This window comes from Lontra canadensis, unplaced genomic scaffold (assembly GCF_010015895.1).
Source record: "Lontra canadensis isolate GAN:19392208 unplaced genomic scaffold, GSC_riverotter_1.0 scaffold135, whole genome shotgun sequence".
Lineage (NCBI taxonomy): Eukaryota > Metazoa > Chordata > Mammalia > Carnivora > Mustelidae > Lontra > Lontra canadensis.
In genome coordinates, this window is record NW_022631129.1 from 2,492,221 (window position 1) to 2,504,352 (window position 12,132).

The 12,132-nt window shown below is 42.0% G+C and overlaps 1 protein-coding gene across 2 annotated transcripts in view; it reads left to right on the forward strand.

Annotated features, from left to right (window-relative positions):
- GABRB3 (gamma-aminobutyric acid type A receptor subunit beta3) overlaps positions 1 to 12,132 on the forward strand; it is a 220,474-nt gene that overhangs the window by 142,104 nt on the left and 66,238 nt on the right. For both annotated transcript variants that reach the window (XM_032843092.1, XM_032843091.1), the window contains exon 4: positions 8,409 to 8,629. In XM_032843092.1, the coding sequence (XP_032698983.1) occupies positions 8,409 to 8,629 (221 nt within the window). The remainder of the gene's footprint in view (positions 1 to 8,408; positions 8,630 to 12,132) is intronic.

Here is a 12,132-nt window from a genome sequence, read left to right on the forward strand (position 1 = left end):
GAAGACAATGCAGAATTTTCCAAATGCCTAGTATGAGTCAAGCACTGTGTTAAGCATTGTTAGCTCAATTAATTGCTAGAGCACTTTTTTAAATGACCTTTTTTAATTTCTTTTTTCCTCAAGAGATTTCTGAGACTCAGAGTGATTAGGTGACTTTCCCAGGTAAGGTCCAGAAGAAGGAAGCCTATCCAGTGTGTCAGAAGCATTGTGCCCTACTACTCCCTGTACATCAGCCCCTGCCAGAGACTTATTTAGCTGTGGGCATCTGTCTTACATTTCCCTCATTCTCATTGGCTTATGTTGAATTCTCAATTTTTTCTGATACTACTTTTTTTTTTTTTTTGGTCCTTTGAATGTAGATTGGTATAATCATTTTGCTTTTCAAACTTAATGGACTCCAGAAAAATATCTATGGTATCTCTTTATATGTGAAAAGAAAAACATATATTCAAAGTAATTTATATCCTATGCCAGTTTTTCAGGTGGCTTTGGAGAACTGGGGAACTTGTAATTATTTTCACCAGCCCTTTTACACTTCATACAGAGGTGACTTGTTCATCCTTTGAATACATTTAACATTTAGGTGAATGAATAAAAAATACAAACCATGAAACTTTGGGCAGGTATAACAATTATAAGAAGAACAGAACATCTCTGCGACCTACCTGCTCATTTGCACACCAGCCTCCTTTCTTCCCAGCCCAGACTTAGTAGATATCCCTTAAATATACACTTATTTTGCATTATTGTGTGTTCCTTGATTCCTAATGGGTGCCTCCACCATGCTAAGCCCTTAAAAGTGTGGCAGGCTCTCTTCCCAGATAGGGTAAGTGGGCTTAGAACAGTGAAATGGTTCACCTACATTTGCCCAGTCAACAGGAAGGAAGCTAACTCGAAACTTGGGCATATTTGATACTAAAGCTCCTTCTCTTAATCACTTTCATTTTTTTTTTCCTTTGGTTCAGTCTTATGTTTACCTCCTAGATAGTGAACTACTTAAAGTTACAAATTATGTCTTCCTTATCTCTGGGTTCCTAGCACTCTGCATAGTCCCTCATCTATGGAGATACTCAGGGAGTGCTTGAAAGGGGATGGGGCAGGAAGAGAGGGTAGCAGAAAGAGGTATGTCATGCTTTCTTAGAAAAAAATCACCATATGGATTCAATGAATGGAAACCTAAGCACCAATGAAGTCTGTTGTGGGAGAAGAGGTGGATGGCACGTTGGATACTCCTTTTTAGATGGTTAAAAAGAATGGATTCGAAATTTCTAAATACATTTTGTTAAGAGAAGTGCCAAGATTCCCCCAGCTTAATTGTAGTTGCAGAAATGCCTGCAAAGGGAGTCTCTAGGACCTAGGTCTTATGCATACTTTTCAGAACAATTTTCATTAACCTGAGAACAACTTACCTGTGAGGTTTTGTATCACAAACTTGCTGAAGCAGATGCAAATGCAGGTGTCCCGTGGCTTTCACAGCTGCAGCTAGATATTTAAATGTGGTTTAGAGATTGCATTTCTTTCTCAGGGTTAGTAAATTTTGTCTTCATTTCCTGCGCTGAGGAAATCTCTTCAATTTCTTAATTGCAGAATAATGAGCAGTATCTCCACTTTCAAATATGTATTCTTGTTATTTTAATGTGATAAATGTGGAGAGAGTTCCACCAGCAGAAAGAAACTTTGTTGTTTATCTCTTATTGCAATTTATGTGAGCTGCTTGAATGCCCAAAAGATAGGCTGAGGTTTTATTTTGTTATTTTTGTTGTTACTGCCTCTGTTTCTACATTCTTAGGAGATTTTGAAAGGACTGCCATCTATGTATAAATGCTTGGGAGATGAATGGCTCATATTCAAGAATGCCTGTTCCCTGCCCCCAGCTACTGGGGCTAAGACTGCCAACAATCCTTTCCTAGCAGTCCCAGACTGTCTACTCCTTCTGCCCCACCCACTGTATTTCAGCCCACTGGCTCCAAACCCTGGGACCCTGGCTGGGCTGGTGTCTTACCCAGGAACTCTGCCTTCTGACCTTTGCATGAAATGGATTTTTGTAAGCTGGGATAAAACCTGACAACTATGTCACATTTTTTCAATGACAAAAATTATGCAAATTCTAAAGAAATTACTAAAAACTTGAAGAACTTCCATCACTAGTATTTGTTCTCACCTTGTAAAAGCAATATGAAGCAGGTAGGAATGCACCTCCATGGACTTATCAGTATGCTGATTGATTTGATACACAAACATCTGCACACACAGGCATTCACAGAGTTAGAGAGGGGAAAAAGTCCATGACTTCAGTAGCTTATCAGAGGTTATGATCTCCCCCAAAAAGCCCTAAGGAATAATGACCTTCTCATTGAATGATTTTGCCTGTAAGATTCTTTTAAAGAAAGACTGTTCTGAATATAGTTCTTACTTCAGTATTTCTTCATGCTGATCCTAAGTTTGTCATATGCCTTTTATAAAATGGGGAGAGAGGAATTCAAGACATTCAAACTTACCTAGTGATTTTGTTCAGTTACCATAGTTGAAACCAACTATAATTAATTAATCCACATTTATACATTATATATAGGTCCTAGTGGACTAGAGAATTCTGGATGAGGAAACACTTGGGTTTTCCTCCTCACTACCTAAACTTTCTCCAGTGAATCCCATATCCCAGGACTATAGTGTCCGCTGGAATCTGTCACAGTATAAACCAGAGAGGGGAGGCTTCCTTGTATGGATAACCATTTCAGATACAGTTGAACCTGGTAAGGCAGAAGCCCAGGTGGTCTCAACGGTGTCCTGGGTCCAGGTCCACACAGACACACATACATACACTCAGGCAGTCTGTGACTAGATATGGAACAGCACAGATCCTGCTCCCCTGGAGACATGGCTGAGCTAACCTAGGAGGCCAAGGGTGGTTCCTCTACATGGGCTTCCAGTTGCCTTCCCTGACAAGGATTTAGGGGTAGACAACTGAGTGAACAGAGAAGCAGAGGCGGTAGGAGGTGCTGGAAGCTGAGGGGGCTGAGGGCCAGGAAATCAATGTGCTTACTTAGGGCCCCCCAACTATCTGGTGCCAGCCCCATTCCCAGATTGGATCTGCACCTAAACCAGAAACCCAGTGTTCTCAGGGTCCCCCAGGCTGTTGAAGCGGCTGCTAACACAGTGGATGAGAATCATTATCTATGTACACACGTTCAGTGTGTCAATTAATTAATGTATAGGAGGGATATTTTATAAATGCTCAAAGTACTGCAAATCAACTACCACCCAAAGCACAGTGTTCGGAAATCAAGTGATTCCAAATTATACCCAGAAGGAACTCTGTGAGCCTATATTCCCAGCCAGGTCTGGAGAATCTGAGACAGGGCTAGGAGTGAAGGTTTTCCCTTTCAATCCATGAAGGCCCCACAGCAGAGGGGGTTCTGTGTCTCCTGGACACAGCGCCCCGCCCTTGTGCCTCAATTAGCAGCTATTTCCGTCACTGCTGATCTCTAGACCATTGCTCCCCTCCTGCATCTGTCAACATGTTCTGTCTAGATGTGCTGACATGGCTGGTTGTGCCACAGCCAAGGGTCAGTGCCAGGAAGCAGACTGCCTCTTCCTACCACAAGTAGATGGTGTACAAATCTAATTAAGCCTACCCTCCCAGGGTGAGGTTTCTGGAGCTTCTGTCCATCACACGGCACAGTGAAGGGGCTTCGCGGTCCCCCAGGCTCCACCCCTCCTGGACATCCACTACTCTCATGAGCCTACTCCTCCCAGACTCCTGCTTCTCCCCATGCCCCACCCCTTCCTGTACTTCATTCCTCTGTATTCCTCACAGAGCCTAGATCCTCGATGCTGCCGCACTTCTCCCTCCAGCCCTTTTCCTCCAGACCTTTGCTTTTCTCCACACCAGACCCTCCTCTCACTCTGACCCCCTTTTACCCCCAAAGCTCCTAATGCCAGCTTTTCCCTATACTCTATTCTTCCTTCATCCCCACCTCTCCCCACACCCACTCCTCCCTACTGTCTCTGTCCAGGAGAGTTAGTTTCCCCGCAAAGGGCACAGGTGGGAAAGGAGGAAACAATCACAGCTTCCTCTTGCCCTGGCAAGGGCTATTGGTGTCTGAGAGTTCTGCATCAGTGTGACTGCAGACCCTTCCCTGTGCTCAAGTGGATCATATCACCAGAACCAGAAAGATGAAAGCAGGGACACCAGGAGCTCTCCAGAGCCCCAAAGAATGGAGAGGCTGGCATTCACCACCAGGATCAGATTCACCAGTATTGCCTGGTTCTAATCCCTATCAAGGCAGGAGCCCCCAAAAGCCCTGCATTTGAGAAATGCCATTTCAGGGCCTTTCCCCCTGTCTCCTTCCATCCCCCTCCAAAACTCCCCTCAGCTGTACCACATTTGGGGGTGACCAATCCAAAAAAAAAAAAAAAAGGCAAGGAAGGCTCACAAAGGCTCTGGGGAGCTCCAAATGTGGGAAGCACCAACTTGTCTGGGATCCCCTGAAGGAAAGAAACTTTCACAAGGCATCTGTATACATAGCAGCTGTGCTAAATGTTTACGAGGATGGGGGGCTTTAGTGGTTCCATAGTGTTTATTCCCCTCAAAAACAGCATTGACTTGTGACTTGCTTCTCCACCTTTTGAGAAATCTTTGCAAACCATCCTCCCACCAAGCTCATTTCAGTATATTACACAGAACAATTTAACTCCTGTCCCTTAGAGCTTCGGTTTCGAGGTTGAGAGTTGCACCCTGTAGGGAGGTAGCCCCAGCTTCAAATCCCATGTCCTCTAGTTACTCTTGTTTAATGGGGCATGCAGGGGAGGGAGGAGGCAAATTATTTCAGCTCTTCCATTTTTTTTCCTTCATCAATTGGGGATGATAATGAGAATACTAATAATCCCTGCATTATGTTTAAGTGAAATGACATTAGAAATGACTGGCATATGCCAAGGGATCAAAGCGTGTTCACTGTTACTGTCATTTGCCTGCCAATCTGTACAGAAGGAAGTGGGATACTGAGTAGTGTCCCCACTGATGTAGTGAAGCCATTGCTTCAGAAGGCAGAAGTTGGATTTAAATAGCTATTTTTCCCTGTCTGTTACCTAAGCTCTCAGCAACGCTAATCCACTCAAGTCACCTCAGCAAACACCCAAGACCAAAATTGAGAAGTGTTGTTAATGGTGTGGAGAAAGCACAGGTCAAAATAAGACCCAGAGCCCGAGCTTGCAGACTCTGGATGACAACTGGGTTCCCAGGATAAACTGACACATTCCCTCCATCCTCATGGCAACCCATGTGAACGCCAGTTGGAAGGGAACTCAGAGATGTGCTAGACTTCATGACTCAGGCGTAGGATGTGGGCTTAGAAACCAAAGAGAGAAGCAAGTGAAATGCTTCTATTTCAATAAGAATGTAATTTGGAGCATTATATTCAAATAGAAAATCCTTTAGCTGCTACTGCTGATTTATTTCCACCTTGTTATGCCACTAGAACTTTGAATGTTTCAGTTAAAATGAATCACCTACATTAGCCATCGTGCATGGTAACACAGGGAATGAGATGGCACTCTTTGGGGGTCCATTTGCAGCCTGAGGTACATCAAGCCCAATATCTGCAAACTTTTAGGATTTCCCTAACCTGCATCCCCCTTCCACTTGTTCTCCCTTATCAACCACCAGCAAGCACTCTCTACTCATTTTGGTCTTTGCTCATCAGCTCTCTCACCACCGCACTACCGATCTTCCCGATCTGTGATTTTGTGTTTAAAATAGGTTTTATTATTATTTGGGTATGGCAAGGGCAACAGATCAGAAGACAGCTGCCATTAGAAAGATAGTTTGCAAACCACAGACCTCAAAGGAAGGGGGTACACCATCCATCGCAGGGAAGAGGGTGGGGGCACACACAGGGAAGCACTAGGGTCGGTCACAGGAAAGAAGGGAAACTGTGGGTAAAGAGCTTTATTGTGGTTTCCATGAGAATGAATGGGCAGATGGGAGGCTGGATAAGCAGGCTTAGGATGGGCTAGTTTGAATAATTTAAGTGGGCCCTAGGGTCTAGACTGTCCCTATTTTCCTGGTACTTGAACATAGTTGAAATATTGGCCTGGAGTGTGAAAACCCAATAGAGAAGGCACTTGGGGTATGAGCTCTGGATTGGTTGATTTGCATCTGGAAAGCACAATCTAGACCTTAACAGAATTGGTTGCTATCTCTAGGAATTGGCTAGACCTGAGGGAAAGGAGGAAAGTCCTTCCAGGGTCAGCCAGGTCTAGAAGTGCTTATTTAAAGCATAAGGAAACAGAAAATAAAAGACTATTAATACGCTTGGTTATGTCACTTCCTACTGGACTGTCAATGGCTTTCATTGGCTGAGGAGCTGGCATTTGAGGTTTTTTGTTTTGTTTTTTTTTTACATTCTGGTCCCTGCTGTAGAGTCCAGCCTTGCCCACCACGCTGTCCTTTTCTCCTTTTGAACCCTAAGTTGCATGTAAACTGAACTCCTCACTGTCTCTCATTAGTTCAGTAAAATCAATGAAACAAAATCAACATACTTGTTGGTGTGCCTGGGTGGCTCAGTTGGTTAAGCCACTGCCTTTGGCTCAAGTCATGATCCCAGAGTCCTGGGATCGGGTCCCACACCGGGCTCCTTGCTGAGTGGGGAGCCTGCTTCTCTCTCTGTCTCTGCATGCCACTCTGCCTGCTTGTGGTCTCTCTCTCTCTCTGACAAATAAATAAAATCTTCAAAAAAAAAAAAATCAACGTACTTGTATGATTCTTTTTCATGCCCCCTCTCCAATATCTGGCTAACCAAGGCCTATCTTTAATGTCACCTGCTCTATGAGAGCTGGTGATGGTGTGTGGCCCAGGTCACACAGGTAATGCCAGGCACAGAGCTCTGTCCATGTAAGTGCTTAGGAAAAAACTCTTCTATGTTTCTTCTCACCCACTCAAATACTATCTCTCCTTCCAGTTGCAGATAAAACCTCTATAAAAACTCCCCAGCCCATTCGAATTTTCTTGCTTCCCCCCACCGTCTGATTTTTTTTTAATGGCCCTTATGGCTCAAAATTTATTTTGCTGATAGTTGTTTAGCATGTATTGGTTTTGTCACCTTTCCTGTGAGCACCTGGAGAAGAACTTCCAGGTGTGTTCTTTGTCATTTCAGAGCCTTCTGTGCTCTAATACTCATGAGATCAGTAATAAGTAGACATTATTAGATTAATAAACACTGAAAACTACCCTGTGAATCAGCAAAATGAGTATTGGATGGGATGTCATAAGACATGTGTCTAGGATGGGTTCTTGAATTGATTTGCAATGCCACCTCTCATTGCCCACAAAGCCAGGCTGTTTGCAGACATCTGGAAGTGTGTGATTTCAGTTGCTTCTCTAAGAAACAGTGATTTCTCCTTCCCTGGTGAGAGTTTACCCTCTTCCCTTTGGATTTCCAGCTTGGATCCTTCTATAGTGGGTTCAGGATGTCCCATGAATATTACCAAATTTTCAGACTTGATTGTCATAGATTGGAATAGTGATTGCCAAAAGAATAAAAATTTACAAATAGAATTTTCATGTTTAGCCGGATTTCTTTTTTCTACTTTCTTACTGCATACTTTGCAAACAAACAAACAAAACAAAACAAATGAACAAACAAAATGTAGGATCATCTGTCTAAATACTTGCTTGTTTTGCTGGCAAGCCTGTGGGGGTTGCACCATGGCCCATTTCCCCCTCTCCTACACCTGGCTTTAGCTATAGGCTCCCATTTTCCCCAGACGAATGCATCATCATATCAAGGTGATGATACGGCCTAGTTAGTGTGGGAATGGCCATGGCATTCCGGAAGAGAAAGAAAATGTAATGACATAGAGACCTCCCATGGGTATTATGTCTCCAGGGTGCAGACGGTTTTTATTTCCAGCTCTCATGGAGGGCAGGAGAGGGAAGTGGCTTACCTTATAGAGAAAATCTGTAGATAGAGCTCCTCTGCTGTGGATGGTAAAGATGCACGACTGCCTGGTGGGAGATGGAGGACCTAGGGGACTTTTCAGGGTCCTGCCAGCAACCTGATTTTATGATGACTTAAAAAAAATTTTTTTTGACCTTTATATTGGTGTGGCTATTGCTTAAATGCCAATACATCTCATCTGGTTCTTACCTAAATAAAACAGAGGATTTAAAAAAATTTTTTTTTATTAAAAACAACAACAACAACAATAACAGGGCTTTTATAGACATGATTTACACCTATTAAGCCTCATATTTACATTTACAAGAAAGCAACCACTGTTTCCTACCTCTCCTGAAAATAATGTCCATTTCTCCTGGGTTCCAACCTGAATTTGACCAGTCATGAAGGAAATATGCCTGTGGCTGTGCACAAACTAATTCTTTTCTTTTCTTTTTTTCCCCCCAGGATTACACCTTAACCATGTATTTTCAACAATATTGGAGAGATAAAAGGCTTGCCTATTCTGGGATCCCTCTCAACCTCACGCTTGACAATCGAGTGGCTGACCAGCTATGGGTGCCTGACACATATTTCTTAAACGACAAAAAGTCATTTGTGCATGGAGTGACAGTGAAAAACCGCATGATCCGCCTTCACCCTGATGGGACGGTGCTGTACGGGCTCAGGTCTGTCTGCCTTTTCAGGACCAATTTTGCAGTTGCATGGTGCATTGATGTTGAATTTCTCACTTGAGGTGATTATAGGGAGTGAGACCACGTCTTCAGATTATTAGGAGACAACCGCAAAACACTGAGATTTGCACACACACACACACACACACACACACATCTTAGAAATACAAGATTTGGGGCATTATTGTTACCATAAATAGTCACCACGCAAGGGAAAAACTTCCTCCTTGGATTGATTTTAAATAATTGGTTTGCCCTATCTAAGAACACAGATTCCCTGAGGATGGATTTCCCATATTATAACCACAGAGTCCTGTAATTAATATTGCTGTGACACTGCAGAGCTTTTCAGTAAAGTTTTCCCAAAGCTGTTTGCCCAGGTGAAAAAAAAAATGTCTAGTTTTGCTGTTACACGGTATAATCTCCTCAGAGCTTCATGAGGTAGTGTCACCAATATTTATGGGAATGACTAAATGAGAGGCTTCCTGATGAGAATCATCTCTCACCAAGTCTCATAAAGAAATCACTTGACTCAGTAAACCAGACTGCTGCCTGGAACCCTGAGGAGGCTCTGGGCTTCCCTGGTTACCCTGGAAACCACCAGACCTTCCCATGATGCTCCACCACTGCTGGTGGCTAATTATTTGAATATCATCACCCTTGCTAAATGGTGATCTTAAAAATCTTTCATCCTTGTGTTGATTTTGCAATGATTTTTGTTTTGTTTTGTTCTGTTTTGTTTTGAAGTGATTTGTGTGTCTGTGTCTGTGTCTGTGGGTGGGTAGGTAGGTATGGGTGTGAGTGCGTACATGCATACATGTGTGTCTTTCTTATATCCTGGCCTAAAAGTGCCTTCGAGATCTTGTAGGAATGACCACAGTTTTGAGTAGGACACAGGTGGATATCTTGGAGAAGATAATTTGTCATAAAATTTTGTGAGTCCATAAGCCTTTAACGAAGACTCCAGCACATCTAAAGGAAATCATAAAAACATATATTTAAATCCATATCACTGTGACTTTTACTGCTTCAGATGAGGAAAGGGGAATATTTAACATTGCCTTAAGTAGAAAATATTGAGTGACTTTCTCAAAACAGCAATATACAGAATAAGAGACAGAATTTTAGCAAAAAATCAGACTTTGTAATGGAGGAAAAGTGTTGCATGTCAAGCAAGCCATGGTATTACTGTAGGAAAAAAGTTCAGATTGATGTTTTTCTGGACATTCCAGGCATTTTGTATTTTTGCCTGGAAATAAAAAACATGGATGTAAAATTCTGGAAGTTCTGACAAGTACATCAGTTGTACAAAAGATTACCCAGAAACCATGTGAGCATGAAATGAGGAGTCATGTCCCTCCTTTATCTGCCCCCCAAAATATGAATAGAAAAAGTGTGTGTATGTGTGTGTGTGTGTGTGTGTGTGTGTGTGTGTGTGTAGAGCAAAAAGAAACAAATCTCAATAAAAAATGAAGCCTAGACTTCTTGGCTTTTTAAAAAAGAATTATTTATTTATTTTAGAGACAGAGAGAGAGGAGAGAGAGAAGATGAGGAGGGTTGGGAGGGGCAGAGGGAGAGGATGTAGGAGAGAAACAAACTCTGCTGAGTAGGGAGCCTGAGGCAGGGCTCAATTCAGGACCCTGATATCATAACCTGAGCCAAAATCAAGTCAAATGCTTAAACATCTGAGCCAGCCACCTAGGCTTCCTGGCTTTCTAAACAAAACTTGGTATTTGGGTCCTCTCCATTTTTATTTTTGCATTCTTTATTTTCTTACCAGAGGTAGAATATGTTAATATGCCTCTGTTGAAACTTTAACTGTTAGGATAGTGCCTTAGTCTATTCACACTGCTATAACAAAATACCATAAGCTGGGTGGCTTACAAACAACAGACATTTATTTCTCACATTTCTGGAGCCTGTAATACAAGATCAAGGTGCCAGTGTCAAGGGGCGGCCAGCTTCCTCATTCACAGTAGGTGCCTTCTTGCTGTGTGCTCAGCTGGTGAACCCGGCAAGGGAGTTCTGTGGGATCTCTTTTATAAGAACACTAATCCCATTCATGAAAGATCCACCCTCATAACCTAATACCACCACCTTAAGGGGTTAAGATTTCAACATATGAGTTTAGGGAATGGGGACTTAAACATTTAAACCATAGTAGTCGGAATGATATGATATGAATGAAGGAACTGTAACAAATTTCCAAGCTGTGTTTGGAAGTGTTGGATTTAACAACATAAAACATGCAAGAATAAGGAAACCAAGAGAATAAAACTGCATCCTTAGCTAATACTCTGCCTATAAATTTATATATAAAAGTTAAGTAATCGTATAATAAGCTTTGGGAAGTTTTCAGTAATAAACTTGGTACAATTACTTCAAGAACTCTCTAGTCAAATTTATATGCATTATACATCTCAAACAGCCTTTTAAGTCAGTAAATGGATTTCTAAATAAATAGCTGTATTTATTCAAATGTAGTCTTAATATACTCCTTAGATCTTTATTTAGAACCTCATATTTTTGAAACAATTCTTCAGATCTCTGTGGACCTGGACAAGCTGTCAGAAAGAAAAATCTCTAAACAACAGACCGCCACATTCTGCACATGCTTAACAGCTACCCTGTGCCATCTGATTCCTTTTGAAATTGGCTGATCTAGAAATTTCTGCCTTTAGATTTAAAAATCACACATAGCTATAGAAGTCAATTTGAATTTGAATTTGAAGTAATTCAAATTTTTGGACAAGAAGCACTTTAGTATTTCAAAATACTGATAATGTAATTAAATTCATGTATATACATATTCTGACTTACTCTATGTGAACCGAAGTACCATTTATATTTATTCTATTTTATACACACACACACACACACACACACACACTCACAGTATAGGTATTGTGTTTCTGGTTTAAAAAAAAAAAAGTGTGAGTGTTCACATTGGTAAGGCACCCTCTGTCATCCTCTTGGCCCCAAACCCTGTCGTCCATTTGTTCTCTTTCTCCTGTTGTGTTCACTGGATCATATTAGTGACATGGCAAACCAAGGATGGGCCAGTGTATGAAACCCTAGTGATACAGTATATCCTTTTGGTATCTACGTACCATGCATGAACCTGAAGGAGGTCTGATACAGCTGAGGTCTTTAGTGAGTTAAACTCCCATGAAGCTTGATGGAGCACTGGGATCATTGTTTATCTCTGGCTTTTACAGTGCTGCTGATGAAATTCCAGCCCAACAGGGATTGCTTTCTTACTGGCTGTATCTCTGAGATACTGGTTATCCTGGATGTATCCCTGAGACATCAGTGTTGATTATTTTCTCCCCATTTGAGACTGGAATTTCCTTCACCCAGCTATACGCAGTTGCCTATACTGGTAGGTCAGTCATCGTTAAGCTCCTCTAGGCTTCTTTTCCTGTTCATGTCCAGCCATTGCAGTACAGGATCAATGAGGGCTTTTTCTTTATCAAGCGTAGATGAAGATCTCTGGC